Below are 23,113 nucleotides of genomic sequence, written 5' to 3'. Positions count from 1 at the left end.
TGCCGAGGTTGCTTGAAGTTCTTACCTTGTGTGAGGATCCGACAAGCATGATGCGGACGCCGGATCATCATGGCCTCGAATGCCCCTTCCAAGGCCCGGCAGAGTCGACGCACGTCTTGAGGCATGGCTTCGTCCCTTTCCGGTCGCACCTGAACAGCTGCTTCCTTCTTTCCTTGTGTCCCCAGCGCCACCGTTTGCGAGGCCCGTGCAGCCTCGCCACCGGGCGTCCCGCTGACTGATGGACTCTCGTCTCTGTTCGAAACGGGCAGAGACGGGTGATGTCCCTGAGGCTGACCAAAAAGAGGCGATGAGCGAAGGACACCAGCACAACAACACACGACAAGAGAAGCTCCGAAGAGCTGTCCCGTTGTGCTTCCGTCGCTTTCTTCCTCTCCTTTAGCGCCCAAACTGTCGCTCCGGCTCGCTGAGAGTGCCATCCGGCTGGCCGCCACCTGAAGGCGTGGACTACAGAGATAATGTTCAAGGAAAGATGCCAGCTCTTCTGAGTAACTGGCCACGACTTCTGCTGCTACAGAGGGCGCTTGGAAGTGGAAAACAGAAAGACATACTGCGCAGACAAGCTCAACGGCAACGAGTTCCTCATCTACCTCAGGTACGTGCACACCACGCAGACTTTTCATCACTTCGTCGGGTCGGATGAGGTGAGTATTGCTTGCATGTAGAAGCCTCTCGAATGCTGCACCTTTCTGGCCTATGCCGGGGAGTACCTCTCCCTCCACGCCGTTGTCCGTGAACTCCTGTCTAAGGGAAGAGTCACTGGGAACCCTTTGCGTGGCGCTGCCCATGCGCTGACCTCCGCCAGTGCCAGAGTGACACGGCGAGGAAGTGCTTGGCTTCGTAAGCTGAAGCGACTGGGGCGCGCCTCCTTTGCATTTAGTTTGACTTAAGAAATGTAGCAGAGCTTTCTGCTGTCCTGTGCGGTTACTTTTGTGACGTTCCTTGGTCTGCGCGCGCCTAAATGCGAGCTCCAATAGCGCCCCAATCACGGTATGGATACATTCCGCCAGAGTGTTGACTTTCAAAGGGTGCGACGATCCCTTTGCTTCGGAATGTTGGAGCGCTTCTTCCCTGCGAATCTCCGCGTTCCTTGTAGTGGACTGCCGGTCTCCACAAGACTCCCCACAGACGAGCAACGGCGCGGGGACCGATTGTAGCAGATACAACAACATAGGAACAGACACGGCACAATCTGCGAGAGGCCGACCGGCCTCCTGTATTCCCGGTGTCTGAAGAGGCGGTCGTTCAAACGGGAGCTGACAGAACTCTTTGTTTCCAAGGCTGCAGGTAAATGTTTCTCGCTTCACTTCGTCCCTCTCGCCGCTCTTTTTCAAGTCAAAAACTACCTTGCTCGCGTAAGGAAGGAGGAGCTGATCGACCACCTCTTCCTGTGCTTTTCTCCCTGTACTACTGAGTGCGGCCCTGAAACAGCGAAACAGCTGTCTCTGTGCTTGACTAGGCTTGAACTGTCGAGCCGTAAAAGACATGGCCATCTGTCCGCAGGTGGGGCTCAAACGGCCGCAGTTAGCCGTCCCACGCAGACCACTGCACACAATTGTACCCGCTGGCGTGGTAACACCCGCTCTCCCCGGGGGACGACACGCCTCTGTACGCATCTCTCTTCTCAGTTCGTCTCTTCCGGTATTGTGTGCTGGAACATCGGTGCCCATCGACGAAGGTTGTGATATAGAAGCAGCAGGAGGCGCTGACCCGCGAGGGGGCCGCGTAGCCAAGAAGAATAAAGTCTCCATGAGACAGCGCGACGCTTCCCGAATACCAGTCCCCAAGTAACACTTCAAGGTTGGTTGATCCGCGTGACACGGGCGGCTCAAAGTTGCAGAGCTCGTTGGCCAGTTGAATGTCTCCATTCCCTGACACGACTCTGAACTAATCTCCCCGCTCTGTCGCGAAGCTGGAAGAGAAATCCCTTCTTCGCGTTCTACGGAGCGCGGGAGTGTGCTGCCGACTCCGTCCCATTCAACAGACGCAGCGTTGTTTTGTCCGCTCGAGCTCTCAGCTCTTCTTCCCGAAGCCTTCGCTGACAGCGTAGGCAATAGCACGACGGCTTGCTCCCCGAAGCATTCACTGTCACCCCTCGTTCTCTGCTTGTTCGTTAAAAGGCAGGTCGCACCGGCCACTCCAATCAACTCCCATACACGTAGAGCCATAGAATGCAAGGCAGGGTGGCTGCTGCTACTCCAAAAAAAAAAGCGCTGAAGTATGTCCCCACCATACAGACAATACCATTCTCCGTATCGCTTCGCCTGACTGTCGCGTATGGGCTTGCAGCCGCTGTCCTTTTCCGTCTCTTCTTCCCGGAATGCGGAATCCCTTTTACTCCACCACAATACCTCCCGTGACACAGAAGAGTTACTCAAGATTGCTTTCGCAATCCGGAGGCACCAAGCACCTACGACATGCAATGGCGACGCTTCCGCCAGTCCCACTGCAAACCCATTCTCCTTTACACGGTGAGTCGTCGTGGTTCCTGGGGCTTCTAGTGTACGACGGGTAGCAGACTGGGTCTCCCTCCCCGGCAACGAATTCATGCGGCCTCTCCGAGAGGCATTTGCCGACCCGGGAAAAGTTGAAATATAGCGGGCAAGCTGCGACCCTTGCTCCTCGACGCATTTTGCTTCGAAGTCTGTGTTCGAACTTAATTGCTCGTCCTGCTTGTGAGAAAGCTGTCCATAGTGACAAACACCATTTCTCTGCACAGACGGTTGCATCCCAAGAGGTGACTCTTGGGTACGAGGCGCAATCGGACAAAACCTGTTCTCATCATCGGTACTCATAAAAACGAGCCCTGCCATATACGCGTGCAAGGGATAGGTAAGCGCCCACTCTTGTAGTTCTTTCAATGCCACAGAAGCTGCAGGAAGAAGTCCCCAGTGCATCCGCTTTCCGAAGACGTCACCGGTAGTTTCCCCCGCTCCAGAAGCATGCGGCACTGCTTCGCTGCTACCTTCAGAATCAGATCGAGGAACAGTGCTTCCGGCCCGCAGCTTGTCCGTGGGCATTTCCGAAGCGGAGCTTATGACCTCATTCCCCCGTCGCTTCTGGTATACTGAGCTTTGCCCTTCCTCCTGCGCAGTGACTCCTCCCCCTGCTATTCTTGGAGCCAATTCGGCAGACTGTGCGTGCCGGGCAGCCTGGAAGGCCAAGTGTACGTACAGCAAACCCCCCACGTACGGAGGTACCCTCCGTTCTTGTCGCGCACTCTGGGATGCGGCGTTCCGGGGTGGGCAGGCATTCAAAGGTGCTTCGGTACCTTGCAAAATCTGCTTGATCTGTCCTCTGACTGACGGCTTACTCTGGGCCAGGAAAATCCCCAATAGCCTCCGCGCTCGATTGCACGCTTGTGACACGTGAAACGCGACGACAGGGCTATTCAGCACAGGGGGCTTTGACGACAAAAGAGGTCGGCCTTCTGCGTCCCGTACACCAGGATAATCGAAGAGAAGATCCTTTTGTCTCTTCTCATGCCTCTGCAAAAGACCTACTTCCAAAGACTTCCATTCAAGTATCACCCTTTCCAAGGCCGTAGCTGTCACGTCGGCGGCCAACAAGACCCATGGTCTGTCCTGGCCGCTGACACCGTTCGGACCAAGCCGAGAACTACTCTTGTCATCACCACATGAACACAGAGAAGAGAAAGTCACTCCATTTACCTGATGGCTTGCCGGTGTGAGATCGGCGCAGCCCCTGAATGGAGATAGACCGCAGCATGACAGCCAATGGATGTCTGTAAGCACGTCTGCGTGAAGACAGCAGCACTCTCTCGGAGTTCCGCAGTCGGAGACGGAGAAATTCCGTGTTTCACAGTGACGTCCACAACAAGCAAAACGGACAACAACGTCTCTAGTCACCCTCCCTCGCTGCGGCATAGAGAGCGAGAGGAGAGGGTTTTTCTGTCCCCCTCTGTTGACAGACAGTATGCGAGTGGCCTTTGCCGCGTAAAACTGAAACAGAGCACACTCCTGCACGATTTCCGAAGACAGAGCTGGAGGCTTGCCACCGGATAGCCGCTTCGTGTAGAGCTCGGGTCCACTTGGCTTGGAAAGACCAGAAGTGCGTGGCTCACAGCAAGTTTCACAAGACGGCAGCGCTACATTGCGGGTGGCCCGCGGCGGACCTTCTCGACTGTTCCTCGGCTTTTTTCCCTCAGGAAAGCCGAGTGGAGGGATAACGGTTACAGACCGTGGAGAGCAAGAGGAAATACATGCGTTCACCTTTTCCAGATGTATCCTACTGAGGTCCACTAGGCTCGTAAAGAGCAGCATGCAGAACCGCCTTTGTTTCTCATCCAGAGCTTCTATATCGTGCTTCAGACACGCGGACACATGCAAGCTACACTGTGTGCTGGAGCGGACTGGCGACGTCTCTCGGCTTCTGTCGGGTCGCAGTCGGTCGGGCATACGACGACTGGGAAATTGAAGCGAGCTGCAACAGTCAGACACCGGGGGAGAACGTGATGAGGTGAAGTCGGACGTTGCCTTTCCCATTCCCCGACGTAAGCATTCCGACAATGTACTGTGTACAGGGACCCCAAAAAAAGAAATCCTGCTGCTCGGGGACCGATGTTGATAAAATGCCAGCAAAATCCCGAGAAGCAATCGCCAAGTGGCATTCAGTAAGCCTGGTCGATCCTCTAGGACAGCCCGCCTGATCCGAGCCACGAAGTGCAAATTAGAGACAACAGAGGAAAAAAGGTCGCTTCGCCACACAAGCAATATATCTGCTAAAGCGAGCACTGCTACCCGTCCACTTCGGCCAACGGGCAGGTCGGTGGACGTCAAATGAGAAGAGGAACAGACAGGGCAACAGCTTTCGAGAGCAGAGGATGACGGGACAGCTGTCGTAGTCTCGTTACGGGGGAAGAGGACAGCATACCAGGCCTTCTCTGGCCTATTGACATGAGCTGACATATTATCAACGAGAAAAATCAAAAGAGAGCACGGCAATAACCCCGCCTGAGGAGTCTTTATCTTCGCCTCCCTCTTGATGCTCCTAGGACCTGGCCTTACAGTCATCCGGGAATCTGTCTCGCATACTGTCTTCTCTCCTTTCGCACCTTCCTTCGCCTGGTCCTGTCCTTCCGTTTCATGACCCATGCCAGTCCCCCATCGCCATCCCTGGTGTGTTCTGCATTTTCTTTGTTCTGTCGTGTTCTCCAATCCATTAGCATTCCCCTCCTTCGCTTCACCGACACCAGCAACTTCCCGCAGTGACGCGAGAAGAGACCAGGAGCGATCGCGCAGGGCGGAAACACAACGCATCTCGAGTGCTTCTTCAGAGAGACAGCCTGCTGTTGGTCCCTTGGGTAAATGGCTCGCTCCCTTGGCGTGCGCCCGATTGGGTGCCTCCTTCTCTTCAACCTTACCTGAAGCTGCAGCCAACAGCACTCGCTCAAGCTTCGAAAACGACACCGAAGAAAGCCTACACGAACAGAAGAGTGAAAGTCCCATGTTTGTGCCTAGTGTGTACAGATTACATAGAAGCCGTAAGAAGGCAACGGACCAGCAGAACAGCTCGAACGAACCCCTTGTGTGTGAGTTTCTCTCAGGGGCGTTTTTGTCCCTGGCTCCTCCCTCGTTCTCCTCTCTGTCTGCCTCCGCTTCCTCCGCGACTCCACGAGGGGAGAAACAGCAAAGTTTCTCTTCCCCCAGGTTCCGACCATTCCAGTTGGAAATCTTCACAGCAGAGTCAGAGCCGTCTTGGCCCGCGATAGGATACGGAAGAACCTTCGTCTCCGACGGAGCTCCAAAAGAAAGATTATCTGGTTTGTCAGTGGCTATACCGTTCTGGATCAGCATTGGCCCTGACGGACAAGACCACGTGAGGAAGATGAAAGTCGTGACATCCACAAGGAGAGAGCCCAAAGCTGGAAGGAAGTAAGACAGGAACATGAAAGCGTCTTCGCAGAAAGGATCGTGTCGAGAAGACGCGGGACAGGACAGAGACTGAGGACCTAAAGACGAGTCAGGCAAGCGAGCGAAGGTGCAAGCAGTAGGCGTCATTGCGGAGTCAGGGGACGGAGAAGTTGAAGAAGCGGCTGGACGGATGGGCGAACAAGGATGATGGCTGAGAGCTTGAGAGTCCTTTTGTTCTCGTCCTCCTCTTGGTTGGGTGGAGACAGCCATACACGGCAAACATCCGCCATGGTCGGAAAGAGACAACAGTTTTTCTCCGCGGGCCGAGATGGATTTGTTTAGGAGACCGACAAGCAGAGAAAAGGAAGGAGAAAGGAGTGGAAGGAGACACGGCGCATGCTCCGCGAGCTGCCGAAAGAAGACTGCACAGGTGGCTAATCCCGTTGAGCAGAATACTGTCGGGACAGGATGAGAAGTCAGAGAAGTGGAAAACGGCAGCGGAGGTGACGCTTTCGTCGTCCCATTGAGGCAATGAGCGAGACTGGAGGAAGAATCTCCATGAGTTGAAGAAGGAGAGCAACGGTACCCGATCGCTGCACCCCCCGGACTGAGGCATCCGACCCTACCTCGTGGAGCGGATACAGATTGTCTGAGTAGATCCGAAAAGCTCTTATTGAAATTTCTGCAGACTCTCAACGCGTTCTTCCCGTCAAATCTGTCTTCCCCCGGTGGACTCACTTCGGTCACGCGAAGACCATCCCTCGCGCTTCGAGAAGAAGAGTCGGTCGTGGGCGTCTTTGGAACGTGGGGAGGTAAGGCGTTCCCTGTTGAAACCCGAGGAAAGCATCGAGTTGTGCTATCTTCGTCTGCCTCGGCCTCAGGGGCGTCCGCGGAGAGTGGACCATTTCTTTCAGGTTCATAGGGTATTGTCTCTTCTCTTACTCTCTTCTCTTCGCTGTCGTCTATAGTAGCTCTTGATCCTGCGTCTTCCTCTGTCCGCAACACCCAGGTGGGCACAGACTGGTCTGGCGACGAACAAAGAAATTCTTGGAGCAGTTTCATACTAGACGAAATCCGTGATCTAATCCTGTCTCTTTCACGAGAAACATTTGGGTCCTCTTTTTCTCCCGTGCTTGGTTCTCCTTCGAGGACGGCTTCTGAATCCATCGTCTCTTCTCTTTGGGAAGTCTGTGCCGTCTCCCCTGTGGCTGCGGAGGCCTTCCTCCGATGTGCATCTTTCCTTGCTTGCGCCGCAGCTGCTGCAACGCAGCAAGCGAAGAAGTTTTTCCCAAGTAGTTTCCCTTCTTGCTCACGTTTAAAGCATAACTCATCTTCGTCTGCATCCGCCCGTCCCCCACATGCGCTGAGATATTGGCACTCTCCTTGGTCGGATGTGCTATCCAGGCGCGTTGACGCAGGGACCGAAGACGCAGCTTCTTCCCCTCGAGAGGCCTGCTGCCGCGGTTTTGAAAGCGATGAAAATTGATTCAGTTGGCCGCAGGCCACACGAAAAGCCGGCAAAGAAAATTGCTGGCGGCAGATGAATTCCAGACATGCCACTGCAGTTGATGCGAGAAGGGCGGGGGAGAGAGAGCCGGCTAAACGGGTCTCCGGGAGAAGAGGGGCCGAGAAGAGGGGTGAAGCCGTAGCGACGGCGACAGAGGAGAGAGAATGTGGTGAGGCAGCAAAGGAGCCAGATCCGGAGAAAGACGAAGACGAAGGAAGCGTCTGAGCACGATCGTGAGATGATTGAGAACTCGAAGAGATAAAAGCTGAAGACAGAGGAAGTGTTGAATGCATTTCCGGGAGGGATCTGCTCTTGTCGTCCGAAGACTCCATGGTGCCCACGAAAAGAAACAACAGAAGTCGAAATGAACTTTGCCGGCGACTCCGGAAATGGTATACCTGTCCCAGACGCGGGGGCTTGAGCAGGTGCTGACGCCGCAGGCGGAGCGGAAAGACCAATAAGTCAAGACACTGCATGCCTGTCGTGCAAAGGCAAACAGGGCGCGGTGGAACAAGACAGTCGCTGCCACGGGTCCTTGTGTTTGTGAAAGCGCACCACAGAAGCAGCTCAGGGGTTGACCCGTGGCGTCCGAATACTATCTGCCTTCTGCTGCTACCAGGGAACCAGTATCACGTAGCAAATACACTGGGGTCTCGACAAGCCGGGGCTCCGGCAAGCGCGGTGTCGAACCAGAGCCCTAGCGGCGCCGACTCTTCTCTAAGGTTCTCAACCCTCATCGTCCCCCCGTGGTCACGACGGACATCGCATTAAGCTCAGCTCACGTCTCATTTTTTCGCTTCTTCATGCTGGAACGACACTACACGTGGGCAACGAGACATAGGATGGACTGTTACCCACCAGTCCCGTGATGCAGTGAGCCAGTGCCCTTGGCTGCGAGACTGGAGACGGCCGAAGAATAAGTAAGGTACGTCTTACGTCCTTAACCTGTCAGCATAGCTGAACTGGGATTCCCTTAGTTCCCCTGAAAGTCACCGAAGGAGTGTGCGTCTCTTGGGGTCTCGGCACTCCCGGTTGTTGAGAAACCAACAAATACGGCATGCCTCGCGGTGCATGCCCCTGACTGTCACATGCGCAGATGGTCTCCGGAGAACGTCTTGGGGAGTGAGGGCTCCGGCACAAACAATAACCATGAGACGTCCGGCGAAAGGGAAATATGTAGTGCGTTCGGTTATGTTTTGAACACAATTCAGTTGATAATACGAACTTCTGGTTTGGGGATCGTTCGTATCTCTCAAGAAGTAGCTGAGTGTTTGTGCGATAAAGAATGCTCCTAGTGTGGTTATTCAGACTGCAGTAGCGCATGGCTTACGAAGAAATTCGAAGCCGTACAACTGCGTCGTGCGAGTGAGATGTTAGTGCAGATAGCAGCGCGTAAAGCCCCTACTCTTGAAGGGAGTGTCCGGCACACACCCCAGATGTCTCTCTTGTCTCGTCACTTGCGACATCTCTGAGAGTGCGCATTTCCTGAAGCAAACCGAAGGACGCGGTTTTTCGCTCTTTCCTTTCTGAATCCTCTAAAGCACAAGCGCCAGACTGTTCTCTCCTATTTGAATGGAAGGAGAAACGCTCGGTTTCCAGCAACCTGCACGTAGCTCTCCCCACGCCGTGGCTGTCTTTCCGCCCTGTTTGGTACGCGGGCGTTCCTTGGTGGTGTTCCATGTCCGTATGCGGCTTGCCTCGTTTCACTTCAGGTTCCAGCTTTGACCAGTGAAGCTTTTTATGTTACTGATCTCCCGCTTCACTACGCCCCATCTTATTGCTGGCGTGCCTTTTGCCGCTAGCCGCTAAGTGCTTCGTGAGAGGAGCCGGACGCATCCTTGCTTTCCTGTTACATCCCAGCTGTGGCAAGTCTCCCATCGGTTTCCAGCTTCTCCCAGGTACCATTTTCTGTTCTCCCGTGTGACTTCCGCAGTGACTCATCAGCCGGCGTCCCGGGTGGCTGCTGTGGCCCAGCCCGAGCAGCTCACGCTTTACCGTATGGCGGCTTGTAGCAACGAGCATTCTAAACCGTGCTTGTGACGTCCCCGCGAAGTTCCCCTCGGGGCGATAACCACGCTGTCTGTATCAAGGGTACTGGGGAGTCTTCGCCGACTTTGTTGTCCTCTTGAAGTCTCACTTCCTCTCAAAAGTACAGGCGGTGCACGCGCCCCCTTAGCTCGTGTCGCGGGATCTGGCTCAAGTCCTGGTAGAGAAGCAGCTGAATCTACAACTCTCCAAAGCGGACGCCTCCTCTGTAACTCTCACTTTCATTTTTTTTCCAAGGGAGACTTTCCCTCTCTGGCGCCCTGTCGGGCATTCTTTCTCCAAAAGTCGGCTAATATTCTGTCATTTTCTTGTCTTCTCTGCGGTTGGAAGCATGCAGTGGCCGATCACTGCGGCTTGTCTATCTCCGCGCTACAAAGGCTCCGCGTGATCAGTGCGCACGGGCCATCATATTTATTATCTTTCGTCTGTCCAACTCGTGCAATCCCCCGCGCCGCCGACCCCCGTTGTTCTTCCTTAGTGACAGAAAGGGGTGAACTGGGTACGGTCCGTCCTTTTTTCCTAGTATTCAAAAATGTCGGCGACTAGGGTGACTAACGGCGGGCCGAGTGCAGAGGGGCCGGGTCGCTCGTATGCAGGGGCGGTCCCGGGGCGCTTCTCGGATGCGTGTGAGAGCAGTGGTTCCGGGGGATCAATGCGCGTGGAGGAGAGGACGGACATGGGGGAGAGATACCTGGTAGACGTGGCAACAGGAGAAAAGGTCATAGCGGGTAGCCGTCGTCCAGACGGTTCATACCGCAAAGAGATCAGAGTGCGCCCGGGATACACGCCAATGGTGAGATTGCTCCTTCATAATGTCCGCTATGCACGTTTTTCTTCGTTTGTCCATCTGCTCCGCGTCCTTGTAGACAACCTTCAGCCGCAGTGGGAAGGTGTGCGTCCATGGCAGAGAGTTTCCGGAGAGGTCATGTCAGGACAGGTGCTCCGTGTGATAAGAAGAGACGTGTACTAAGGAAATAAGTGTAGTTAAGTAAAGTGTACTGGAAGAGCTGATTCGTAGCAGTTTTCCCCGTTGTTTTTCTGGATTAATCCAGTGACGGCTTACGGTTGGCAGGCCTTACCGCGTCCGACCGAACTCGGTAGTAATTCGTCTTCGGTCCATGGTATCAACACTTCCCCACATTACAGTACGGTAGAAGTTGAGGAGTTCTTGTGTGGAGGCGGAGGATTAGCCGGTAGTGAATACGGTTCGCAGTTCCGAGCTGTTGCCCCGAAAACAGGGTCTACATATCTCGAGCTTACGCAAGCGGTGAGCTTGTCTATAGGGTGCGGGACGAGCGTTTGTTCGCATGCGTGTCGGAAACCGGAGGCGTGATTGTCATCATCAGCTTTAGTTCATGTTTGCTTTTGTTTTAGGAAGAGCGCCGTGTTTTCCAGACGCGTCAACAGCTTTCCCGTTCAGATCGTCAGGGGGGCTCGGGAGGAGGCATTCCAGGGGCGACCTTTGCCCCCGGTTACGTACCTCCAGGCTTTTCGCCCGCCGCAGCTAATGCTGCGCAGCGACCTGGTGCTCGGGCCTCTGTGCCTTCATCAACTAAAACCCGACATCGGAATCGAGGGGCGAACAAGGAGAGAGCACCTGGTACAGGTGGAGCAGATGGAGAGGCTGTCGAAGCTCTCTGCTCTGATCTGCAGAAGATGGGCGTTGGAGGGGTGAGCGAAAGCCCCGCTGGAACACAGGAGGGAACTCAAGAGCGCTCGGAGATCGACACCCTTAGGAAAAAGTGAGGTTTATACGCAGGGCGGCGCGTAGGGTGTCTCCCGAAGCAGACCCGGAAACAGAACTGTCCTCTCTGGACGGCATCGTAGCCTGTATTGGTCAGGACTTTCTCTTAGCCACTGTGTCTGGCACACCACTTCTGCCTCGACAGGGTGCGTTGAAGAAGAGAAGGCTGTTGCGTGTGTTTGTGCCGTTAGATGTTCCGTGTAAATGTCAGGCGCTGCCGAAGCGTGTCCCTAGTAACGGAAACGAAAGGAGCCACCTACCGTGAGAGCCTTTCTGGCATTCTCTGGAAAAGTGTCGTCCCCGGCAATGCGAAGAAGTTTGGGTGTGCAGAACGGCTCATGTGGAAGGACTGTGTCTGAACTTAGGAGGCGCTGTAGTCGAGGATGTTGACTACTTATAGCACTGCGACGTTATTCGTGGTCTCTTCGGCAGTGCGCTATTGAAGGGCTTGTTACCTTGCTGTGCGAGTTGCAGGTCCCGGAATCTGAGGAAAAAACTTAAGGACATCGAAGCTCTCGAAACTAAAGGGCAAGCTGAGCCTCTGACGGAGGAGCAACTCCAGGTGAGTGTCATGACTGGCAACTGAGTTGCTCGCGTGGAGGCGACGGGGGATAGCTTTCCCTTCGTCGGTGAGTGGTCCGCGGCTCGTCGCTCGAGAGAGCCCTTGGCCCAGGAGAGATGCAAGAAACTGAATTTCTCTCGGTGTGACACCTTGCTCTGTGCATTCTCCACTCAAACACACCCTGTCCTAGTAGTGCTACGCCATTTTCTGGGAAAAGCAGGTTTGGCTCCGGTTGATTTTGAGTACGGTCGCGGCCGCGTGTCTTCCGCCAATACGTATTCTCCGCGTCTCGTCTGTGGATTTCAGAAATGCGCGCGGAAAGGAGAAGTGGAGGAGGAGATTAAGAAGATTGACGAGCGGTTGCGTGGGTTGGAAGAGTCGGAGAAATGATCGCCGCACCGGGGGTCCGTCTGTCCAAGTAGCAGAGGAGACCGGGCGCATGGGGGGATAGGAAGACGGAAGTTGCTGAGGTTGTTGGCGCCCCCCTTTTTGAAGAGTAGAAACGGCAGCTCAGTTTCGCTGCTACATGGTTGATGACTCACCCCTGAATGGCTGGATAGCGTCGTGGAGAACGGGTTCCACGCGCTTAAGTGGGGCTCGTCTGCAGAAGCGCCGCTTAGATGAAGGAAGAAAGGGCTGAGTGAAACTGCGGTTTGGCCTCGATCTGTTTAAGAGGAAGTCAAGACGCCGCAACAACTGACAGACCGCGGTGTCAGAGTAAAGCCGTGGCACGTTTTGCTCTCTACGCCTTATTGGACTTATTGGCGTATCTCCTCGACAAATGCACCCTGTCAGTTGTGCGGTGTTTGCGGCAACGTTTTCGGAGTTCTCGCTTAGCTTGCCTGCTGAAGAGGATGTGCGAGAATCGAAGGGAGTCACGGAATCGCGTCGCTGCATGTGTTGACGGATACCCTGCACCGTTATTAACAAGCGCGGGCCAACGGCTGAGCGAGCTCTACGCTAGGGAATTCATGACAGTCTGACATTGAGAGGCGAGTGCCCCGGTGGTCTTCTCAGCGCGCTTCACGAATTATGTGGACCGATAAGCACTGGATGCGGCTCTAGCCTCAGTCGTGCACAGATTCCTACGAACGGCAGCTTACCACCCGTGCATCCGTCTGTGACCACGCTAGGAATGCCCCTGATAACATTCGGTACCGTTTTGTCGTCAGGCACTTCACAACAGTGCAGGTCCCTGTAGTGTCGCTGCAAGTCACCACATGTAGTCGCCAAGTGCTTTTTTCTCAAGCAACGACTACCTGCTGCCCTCCCGCACTCATTCTGGTATCACAAATAATCACTCCTTGGAGTTCAGTCTTTGAGCGAGAAATATCCTTGGGAAAGTAGTACCGGCGTCGGTTTTTGCAGGGCAGTACAGCGGGGTGCTTCTCGCTCATCCCGCAAAGCTAAGTGGAGTCAAACAATCCCGACTTAAATCAGTTGGCGGTAGCCGCGGTTTCTGTTTGTGTAGCTCCTTTCCGAGGACGCCAGTATCAACCCGCATACTGTTTCGGAAGTCGTTGCTAGTTCCTCGCGCACCAGCGAGAGGAAGCCGGCGACCAATGCACTCCGTGGACAGGCAGATAGTGTCAGCCTCGTAGGATGCCATCATCGGGCTTGTTTCCGCTGATGGCATCCTACGAGGAAGACAGCAGTAACTGTCGTCGCATCCGGCCTCTGTCTGGATGTCTCCGCCGTCTGTTGGTTAGCGACAGTCCCTGACGGTCAGTACCAGTGTTGACCCTGAGTTAGCGCGCATGCCTCTCAGCTGTCCAGACTGTTCCTGACGGGATCGCACGTCGGTGCATCTGCTGCACATCATGCAGCAAGGGAGGAGGTGTCGGACAGTTTGCCGAAGCACAGTCTCCTCCGCAGCCGAGAGGGAGTTGTCTTTGAGAAACCAGGAGTCACTCGAGAAAGCGTCACAGGCAATAACAGCGCACAGCCAAAGCACTAGGGCACAGGAAAATGAGGAGCGACAAGAGAAGGCAGAGTAGTCCACCCTCTCACACACGCAGACCTGCTCCGCAGAGCAGATCAGTCGAGGGTCGACATTATTGGTCATGGCAGGCAATCGCGGACGCGAACGTCTGTAGTGTCCAGTGCGTCTGTAGACAGCAAGATATACTTAGGGTTGCACCTGGAAGGTGTAAAACAGAATGATCTTATCATACAAATCCCACCCTCTGTGGGCATCTTCGCTTGTGCCGAGAAAGGGGCGGGAGTAAACACCCTGTCCCGAGTATAGCAAACCAGTGGCTCTACCAAACCCTCGAGTCCCTCGCGCTGCGACGAACGGTTACATCCTATAACGCGTGTTTCTCAGTTTGGATCATGGGAGTGAAGCCAGGGCCTCTTAACCGAAACTCCGCAAGAAGATTATAGCCGGAAAGAGAGTACAGGAATGGGTTCCAAATCCACCCACAGTGAACCCCCCCCGCGCCTTCGTCAGGAAGGTAAGCAGGCTCAAGCTGCAGCCTGGGCTTTACCGAAGGATACCAACCCAGGAGGCACCGCCACTACAGCCGGCAGCAGCGCGGCCCCGACGGTTAACAAACGGGCCGCAGCCGCAAGCCTTTTGCTGCAGACAGCACGCTCGTGGCCTCCTACATGCAGTAAATGGATCGCTGCTGCAACAGGCGGAGCAGGACCCCACCGCCGTAGGTCGGGAGGGCTTGCCGGACAGGCGTTCCTACGTGACCGGCTCATCCACGATGTCGGACGGAGCCCATGTTTGTTGTTGGTGGCGCAATGAATGCGTCCTTCGCGGTTCTCCTCAAAACGAGAGTCGGCTTTGTCGGGACCAAGGACGAAGCGTACGAGCAGTGCTGGATTGACTGCGGCGCCTGGCAAAAGTAAATCGCCATCCAGAGCAAGTTAGGGTACAGAACTTCACTCAGCTGGAAGTAGATGCGCCCCAGCTGTGCTTTTCCCGGGCTGAGGCCACCGGAATTGCGGACATGGCATTCCACACAAGTGCTCCGATTCACTGATGTAGTCAAAGCCTCAAAAGCTAGTTGTCACTCCAACGTAATCGCGCGAGGCAGGACGAACAACTGCTCCTAAACTGGCTGCTAACAGACGAACCTGCAAGAGACTGCCTCCTAGGACGCGGGTGTTGATCACCTTCTCCCCTATCCGCTTAGGACAAACCATTCCTAGTTCGTGTTTAAGCAGGTTTGATATTGCAGAACACTGGGAAGGCAGTCTTTACTCCTCAGTGTGCTGAGAATGTTTTCGATCTGTCTACAGGAGCCTGTATACAGAGGCTGTCTCCTGCTGAGAGGGCTGTTCTTACCGACACTGAGCTGCGGGGGGTGTCTCCGGAAGTGTGACGCCGCCGACGCTCTCCCGCCACACAACCTGCCGACCTGCTCTTCCCGTGCTGTGCGCGCTCGGGCGGTTCCGTCTCTGCTGAAGGTCCCTGCAGTTCGGTCGGAGCTTGTTCCCAGAAATGACGAAGTTCTGTTACGGTTCTGGGATCATGGCGCGCGATGTATCCCGTGGGCTGTGTCCGACAGGCTGCACTACAGCTGGCGCGCCGCTGCTGTTCAGCGGCAATAAAGGCTACTGCTCTACTAGCTCGCTGACCTTGGAGAGTTGTCAGCTGCACGTGCTGGCGATGGGGGTCTAAGAAGATTCTACGGCCATCTTCTTCCGCTGCTCCTGGCGCTTGTGATGACGCAACGCAGGAAAACGCTGCTGGAGCTTGCCGCGTCGCCGGGCCTCCTACTGGAGTTCGGCGGACCCGAATAAGTTCTTCTTTCGGCGGAACGCCCTTCTGTATCCAGCGGCCCTCCTCCAGCTCCCACGGCTGCCCCGGCGTTCTGGAGACAGCAATGAAGCTGTGGGTTGCAGGTCGCCGCGGAGTGCAAAAGTCATCTTCTGCGTCACACACAGGATGTCCTGTCATGCGCACTTATGGGAGGTCTGTGGAGACTCAAATGGCGTCCATCACAGCGTCTCTCCGATGAAACCGCCGACAGTGACGCAACCACTTGCAGTAACGTGGGTCACAGTATCTTTCAAAGGAGGAATACTTCAAAAGTCCAGTCTGGTGATCGGGCAGACTCGGCAGTAGCGAAGTTCTCACTGAGATTGTATCGACCCCGAATTACACACCTGGACCGGCTAATGGTAGACCGAGCGCTGTATCTCACCAGTTACCCGGAGAAGCTACTGGTATGCCCGAGAGCCGGACTTCAGAAACGTGCATCAGAGAGTAGCCTAGCTGAAAGCTTCTTGCCAGTGGGGTGCCTAATCGCTGCGCAGACCGGCCAGGACATCACTGCGAGGCCATAAGGCCTCACCAGGTCTTCAGAACAGGACACAACGGCTTCAAGCGCCCATGTACAAGCAAAGGCGCGCACCCGGCTAGAAATACTCTCACCATGAAGGAACCTTCCTGGACTCTCTTCCTCGGATTCCCAGTTGTGGTTCACTTTTGGCAAATCGAGTACGTGATCGCGAACAAGGTCTACGTGTGGCGTCGTAACCGGGGACTCCCCTGGGCACTTTCCTCGGTCCTCATGATTTGGCGACCGTCCCAAGTAATCAAGCCCTGATGCCACCTGATCTGGAGCTGAACTATGGTACTTCACCGAGAAGTTGGCCAACGGAGCGCACACCTTGGGAGAACCTCGATCCGTCTGTGCATGGCCTGAGGCTGTTGAATGTTCGGGTTGGGTCGGTGCGGCCATGCTGGTGGGTGCAGCGAGAGAATGCACGCTGGAGACGAGTTCCTGTACTGCTTTGCCAGCTTCGTTCAATCGGACAAAGGAGCAGGTGCTGCAGGAACTGACTCCGTTGCACGAAGTTTCTGCGTCTGCACTGTTTCCGACTCCGCTCGAACTCGGATCACCGTCACCTCGGTCACCGAGTGATTCCAAGGTGATAGTTCCCCCCTGCCTGCCAGAGTGCGCGGTGTGCTGTCTCCCGTAGACATTCGAGACCGGCCTAACCCCAGGAGGCTGGGACTCCTGCCTAAGGTCAGCTGTCAACGTCGCTAGTGGCAGTTGCTTTGGTGCTCGACGTGAACTTGCCCTAGCAGGCCGCGCCCCAGTGCTTTGCTGGCACCCCATATCTAATGCAACTGCAGTTCGGACGAGGCATTTGAGAAAGTTTGGCGTGCTATTCCTGCCAGGGCGTGTGCGCGACAAACACTTTAATTTGGGACACACAGTACCGTCCTGCCTTAGCCGGAGTATAACCTGTAGGAGGGAGTCGCCGTACGGCATGAAGTGAGGCGCGAAGTATGGTCAGGATGAGAACCGCTGGCATTCCTCGAAGTTCCGTCTGCAGAATTGTTGACACGAAGTCGCGTGCCGCCGGGTGTCTGAAAAGCTCGTCGCGGGTGCCGGCGAAGCATCGCAGCTAATGAGTGCGGCGGAGCTAAGCCGCACCGGTTCATAGAACACATAATTCCGGAATGAAGTTTTAGGTAAGGCACTAGACACTACGAGGAGCAAAAATGTCCCTTCCACCGAGTATTGTGTTCAGCATTCCAGCCCGGTCTCAGAACACAGCAGACAAAAAAAAGCCGAGCGCCGTGTCCTCATCTTCCCGAAGCTGCGGTCAGTGTCGGAAACCTGCTAGGAGTCGTGAGGAGACTTTTGGCACGACGTGGAAGCGGCTCACGAGAGGGCACCGTGTAACAAGCCCAGCAGCTCCGAGGCTGTGCGCGATTCTAGTCCTGCCATATGAGGAGTCTAGGTTCCAGTGCAGAGAAGGAGCGTGACCAGGACCTTGCCGAGCAGGCAATCGCCGACAGGGCACCAAAAACTACGGGAGTGGGAAAGAGTCTCGTCATGAAACATTGCAGAAAGGCGTTACAGCATAAGCCCGGCGATCAGGCCATGACGGGTGGAGATGAGAAGACATTTGGCCGGGGTGGTTCGAACTACTCTGCAGTCATTATTCAGTCTGTGCAGCTGTCTCCCGCCAGACCAAAAAACAGGCAGTAGACGCGTGCCTAAAGGCGCCGATTGTTCGGCCGCTAACCCAGTGGCACACCGGGCGGACTGGCATGGTTGCCAGCTCTCCCACGCTGGCCAGTTCCGCCTAAGCGCTTCTTGTACTCTTCGACGTCCTTGTGGCGAGCGCTGCTAACTCGCTGCAGCGGGTTGAACACCCCGACGACTTCATCGCATTTCACGTTGCTGAAGCAACACCGCAGCACGGAGTGGGGTATTTGCCTTTACTCCGGCCAGCCACCCCGAAAGTAGCTGCAGTCAGGCAGCCGTCAGACAAGTCGTCCACGCCTTTGTGGCGTGGAAGTGTGCGAAGGTTCTCAGCCGTGCGCGGTCGACCTCCTTCGTAAGTGGGGTTGAACGTCTGGGTGTCGCCATAGTGTCAGCCCCTACCCCTGCCTCCCCCTCTCTTCCCGGAGTACCTTTCACTGAATACAGAGACTTCCGTTCGAACACCGTATCAGCCCTTACCCCTGCCTGCCCTGGCTCTTCCCGGAGTACCTTTCACTGAATATAGAGGCGTCCGTTTGAACACTCTGTAACAGCCGCCATCGGGACATACACTTTCGCGGGCTGTGGAGCAGCTTACTACCACAACGAGTGGGAGCAAGCAGTTGGCTTTGGCAGATTCCTCACGTGCATCGCGAGGAGCGGATCCGTATATCACCTCTACACGTGCTCGCCACAGTCTGACTCTCGTCCGTGAAGACAACACCCACTGAAGAGAGAAGGGCCTTCCGTGACGCGATTCGCCCCGTTCTCCCGTTTGCTGACGTACTGCAAGGTCTCCCGCGAGCATGAGCTCCGGTCGAAGCCTTTTTGGGGGCCTCCTTGCCCATGGAAACCCAGCCACCGCATCGCTAGGCTAACTGGTCACTGTGTACCGCTTTACCGTTTATCTCATTAGGCGACGAGGGTGCCAGTATCACCAGGCAAAGCTACGCGCGGTTCGGCAAGGTCGACGTGCAACACGTGCATAGTTCCACTTCCACCAGACGCGCTGCTGTTACAAAGAAGATCGTAAGATGCTGTCGCTGCCCTGAACTGTCCGGGCTATCCGTCTCCTCTGGCGGCCGGCGCTGACCGCCTAACCAGCTTCTTCTTGGACGGTCCGTGGGTGGAGGCACGGTCCCGCCGGCCAAAACGAGGCGCTACAAGGGGCGGCGACACACTTCCCGCCGTTCTCCCGGGGACTGACAGCACTGGACTCAGCAGGGCCAACAGTTAGGGGGGGTTTTGCTGAAACACGGGTTGCGAGCTTGGGGGCGCAGTGCCGAGGCCGGGACACTGCGGCCCCCCCCCCGCGCGACGTAGTCATGTGTTCACGGTCCGATGCAGCTCTAGTGGGAACCATGAGTGTTTCATCGCTGCGTCGTAGTGCGGGCGAGGTACGTCACAAAGGCGTTAACATACAAGGGGGTGTGGAGAACACAAGCCTGATACTATCAGGCTCGCTGGCCATGAAATCTAACAGCGAGGACACACGCTAACATCTGGAAAGGTACCGGGCACAACAACCACGGAAGGGGCGAGGAACACTGCGTGCGCGGCAGGCTACTGGCGTTTGTGGCTCGCCGTGAATCTCAGGCCAAACTGGCCTGACTTCGGCTATGGCAGGAGTCGACGCTTGAGCTTGCTCCCGGAGAAACATCTGTTGCCTGGCTACGATACTCTGGCTCCTGAAAACCACTGGCAAGAACTCCGCACCTGTACTTTTCGGTCGGGAACAGTCCGAGCCACATGCCGTTTTCGTCCGGACCTGCGGCGGAGCAGGCGCAGCCTACTGGTGAACATTCAAGGTCCGAGTAAGGAACACTTCACAGCACGCACATTTGTTTTGCGACACCAGAAAACCCGCCCACACGAGATGTACTTGGGCGCGACAGCCCTTACTTCGGCGCTTCCGATCTGAACACACGCGATGCCAGCGAAAGAGGTGCAGCGACCCTAACCGCTGGCAGAGTTGTCCCGGAGTCCTTGCGGAGAGGCTTCAGATCCGAGCCTCGTCAAATCGAACCTAGCTTTGGCTCTATGCCCTGCTAAAACTCAGGCAGACGACACAACTTCCCCAACGCCTGTGCCAGTGACACAGTATTACGAGAAAGAATGTTGCATAAAAATTTCCCCAGTTCTTTCGTTGAGCGCAGAAAGGCCGCTCTGTTGGTCACTCCACGCCGCCACTGGTCACCCTCGACCTCTTCAGCGTCTGGAGTCCACCATTTACAACCTCAGGGACACGTCCGGCCAGGAGGCTGCGCATGCGGCCGCGCGTCGGCACACACCGCCCGCGCTATAAAGCGGCAGAGAGAATCCTGCGGGTGGGCCCACTGGTGGACGCGAGGCCGGTCTTGGCTCCCACTCGGAAACGATGACACACGTGTATACGAAGTTCTGTACCGCGACAAAGGAACGGACAAGTGCCCGGTTCAAAAATTGCTTAACGGGGAAACGCTCGCATACAGGCATTCGCTCCTAGAACTCCATCCGCTTCCGAGAATCCGAAATCAAGAGACAGCATGCGGTCTCGTGCTCTCCGACCAACTGAAGGGACAGGGCTCAGACCCGAGAGGCGAAACGCGAACTTATTTCCACACCTGCGAAGGGCATCCGAAGACATATTCGAGGAAAACGAGAATTGTGGTGTCGTTAAAAAAGCATTGTCGATTCAACAACTTCGTGGCAACTGCCACACCCGCGCGAGACCCACTGACCACCAGCGGGACAACGATGACCCGACAAGGGTTGGAAGTACACAGTGATTGTAACAGCCGACTTAGTCCGAGCTGAGCAGAGGACGTCCCACCGAGACACAGAGATCCCTCAAAAAAGAAAGTGGCCCCGCGCTCTTTCTTTCGGCCTCGCTCGCAGAAAGCAAGGCTACCACGCCCAGCCTGGCTCTTCAGCTCAGAAACCTCGGCCAGCTCTGGAAGTCCTTGGTGCCCAGGGTCCGTTCTTTTGGGGTAACTCCTTCGATATCACCAGCGACTTCTGCTGTCGGCCGCAGATAGCCCAAAAACCACCGCCGTCCCGCTCTAGGGAACTCCGCTCTGTGACTGTCCGATTGTTGTTACGCTCGCGTCTGCCCATTAATGCTATCCGGACGCCGAGGATGGCCACAGACGCAAGCAACTCGTTGAGTGGTTACTGACGACTCGAGCCGCTTCGGCGCCTGATATTGTCCGGAAGAGCAGGTTAGTCCAGAAGTCAGAAAGAAGCCATGCGCATGGCTTCGAATGCCGAACATCATTTGAGTCCCACGTGCTTCCAAGGTCAGCTCTTCGGCTACTTGACCCCGGCTTTGCCCTCCCCTCGTCTCAGAAACGTCGCGAGCCTCCTCGCAAAGCCTCGCTTCTTTCCCGCGCTCATTTTCTGCCTCAGGTCAGCGTTGTTGTCTTTCGCAAGCTCTAAGAAAGTTTGGTCAGACGTGCAACAAGCATCTGTCGAAATGGTGCCTCCGCCACGCCCATGCTTTGCGGCAGCGGTGACTTCATGGTGTGACCCAGATTCTTTATACTGCCAAGCATTCTTCTCTTCAATCAGTCGAGGCTTCCTCTCTTGGCAACCTTGCACGTCTTCGAGACCCCTTGTCGCTGTCCCGCCCTCAGAGCCCTCCACCAACCTTCTTGGCACACCTGATGCTTCCGCGGTGGAGAGTGCGACTGCGTCTGACCATGCATCGCCGTTGCGCTCCTGGAGTTGTTCACTGCTGCTGCAAGATGAGAGGCCAACTGCGAGTGTCCCGCAGCCCGAAAGGCTAGCGTCCTCAGAGCTGCGCCCTCCTGCGAGCCCCTCAGACGATGAGGACCCCGGAAAAGCACCAACGCACCCATCCGAGCTCTGACTGCAGACGCCTTGGTCGTTTATGCTCTGAAATGGGAACAACGGCAGATCCCTTCTATCCCTGGGGGTAGCCATCAAGATTTTGTTGACATGAATGCGCCGCTCTCCGGCTGCAGGAGCTGGATACCAGTCCTCAGCGGCACTGGTCACAGGGGGAAGTTTCCAATGCGACAAGAATCGTAACAAACGACCCCGGAACCTCGGCCGTTTTTCTTGGCCATCCTGAGACGACACGGCTTCCGCTGTTGCTGCCCTGCAGACTTCGCTCCCCGCACCTACTGCTCGTGTGCACACTGGTTTCCGCGGTGTGTCGCAGCTGGCCCATTCCGAGTCTGACCCGAACCCGACAGACCCGGAGTCCATGGGGCCCCTGCTGTTTGACCGGCTCCTTCCACTGCCAGTACTGCTAGCCACGGAGAAGCTCGACAACGGCGTTCCCCCAGGAGGAGTCGAAGGACGAGACTGCCGCGAAGGCATGGCACCCGAGGACGCTCGAGATCTTTCGTCTTCGGCTGAAGGTTGAGAGCATGTGCTTGTGAAGGCGGCAGACCCGTGTCTCTCAAAGTGTCGACGCAGGTGTCTTGCGCGTGCCTGCGGGAACAACACTTCGGGTCTGTCTGAGGGATGGTACTGCCGATGGACGCCACTGGGAAAACCGGGAGAGTAGTGAGTCAACAGTAACCCTCCTCCACCGCCTAGACCTGTGCCAGAGCCTCCACTGAGAAGGCCAGACGCATGCTGCCGGACACCGGCCGCTCCTGACTCGTGGTCCGGCTTGGGTTCTAAGATAATGCTGCCGAGAAGTGGCTCGTCATCGTCTAAGAGCTCCAAAAGAAGGGGCAGTGGCGAGAGAAGATGACGCCGCCGGCTACCGGAGCTGGCACTGTGTGCACGCCGACTTCGTCTGTCAGAGGGATCCGTTTGGCTGGCAGGTCCCCCGTAACTCCGACGACCTGTCCGATGAGTTGCCTTTCTCTCGGCTGGCCTCCGACACGGCGTGAGCGAGGGAAGGAACTTTGCTTGTTCCTCATAGTCCGAAGAGCCTCTTTGCTCTCCTACAACCTCACCCTGCTCGGAAGCACTGCTGCTCGCGGGATGTCCTCGACAAGACGCTGAGTCACGGCTGTAACGGCGCTGGCCGCCACGACGAGTTGAGCTTTTCGCTGCCGTGTCTCCCTGACGACACTTGGCTTCTTGGTGATCTAGGGAAAACGTGACCTTCTTAGACATTCTCCGGACACCGCTTCTCAGCTGGGAAACAATTTGCTTCGGACGCACGGCCGCGCGCACTACTAATTGCTCTTCCTTCCATCCTTCAAGTCTACCCTCATCTGTAAGTGAACGACCCCGCTGCACCCACCGCGTCACTAGAGAATCGGACTCCTTCGGCGCGGGGTGCGTCTTGCTGAGCACCCCGCTTGCCGGACTGTCCGCTACTACAGCGGAATTCGGCGGGCAGGTGCCGTCCAGCCTAACAGCAGGGGGGTCGGCGGCTTCACTCCCGCAGGGTTTCGCATTTTCAGGAACAATGCCACGGGATCCCGTGGAAGCAAG

General features: G+C 56.0%; 4 protein-coding genes across 4 annotated transcripts; 1 reads left to right on the top strand and 3 right to left on the bottom strand.

Annotated features, from left to right (window-relative positions):
- Positions 1-23: 23 nt before the first annotated feature.
- Positions 24-8,371, bottom strand: CSUI_006776 (uncharacterized protein; the record flags this gene model as incomplete). The annotated part of the gene is made up of 1 exon (XM_068066929.1): positions 24-8,371. A coding segment is annotated over exon 1 (7,851 nt), but the record flags the coding sequence as incomplete, so codon positions are not given.
- A 168-nt stretch (positions 8,372-8,539) lies between these two features.
- Positions 8,540-12,678, top strand: CSUI_006775 (mago binding protein). The gene is made up of 5 exons (XM_068066928.1): positions 8,540-10,237; positions 10,517-10,711; positions 10,819-11,186; positions 11,663-11,750; positions 12,057-12,678. Exons 1-5 carry the CDS (start codon positions 9,977-9,979, stop codon positions 12,138-12,140), a joined length of 996 nt encoding a protein of 331 aa, XP_067921097.1. The 5' UTR covers positions 8,540-9,976; the 3' UTR covers positions 12,141-12,678.
- Positions 12,679-13,707: 1,029 nt separating this feature from the next.
- CSUI_006774 (uncharacterized protein) lies at positions 13,708-16,450 on the bottom strand (the record flags this gene model as incomplete). Its single annotated transcript, XM_068066927.1, has 3 exons — positions 13,708-14,596; positions 15,049-15,635; positions 16,141-16,450. 3 exons carry the CDS (start codon positions 16,448-16,450, stop codon positions 14,456-14,458), a joined length of 1,038 nt encoding a protein of 345 aa, XP_067921096.1. The 3' UTR covers positions 13,708-14,455.
- Positions 16,451-19,612: 3,162 nt separating this feature from the next.
- CSUI_006773 (uncharacterized protein) lies at positions 19,613-23,113 on the bottom strand (the record flags this gene model as incomplete). The annotated part of the gene is made up of 1 exon (XM_068066926.1): positions 19,613-23,113. A coding segment is annotated over one exon (2,112 nt), but the record flags the coding sequence as incomplete, so codon positions are not given.

The sequence above is a fragment of the Cystoisospora suis genome, assembly GCF_002600585.1.
Source record: "Cystoisospora suis strain Wien I chromosome Unknown contig_3478, whole genome shotgun sequence".
NCBI lineage: Eukaryota > Apicomplexa > Conoidasida > Eucoccidiorida > Sarcocystidae > Cystoisospora > Cystoisospora suis.
This window is presented reverse-complemented; position numbering and strand designations above follow the sequence as displayed.

Bases quoted from the DNA above. Each gene is read 5' to 3' on its own strand.
- CSUI_006775 (XM_068066928.1), top strand. From the start codon at position 9,977: ATGTCGGCGACTAGGGTGACTAACGGCGGGCCGAGTGCAGAGGGGCCG. The intron at 10,238-10,516 runs GTGAGATTGCTC...TACGGTTGGCAG, and splicing joins GCCCGGGATACACGCCAATG to GCCTTACCGCGTCCGACCGA. The intron at 11,751-12,056 runs GTGAGTGTCATG...TGTGGATTTCAG, and splicing joins TGACGGAGGAGCAACTCCAG to AAATGCGCGCGGAAAGGAGA.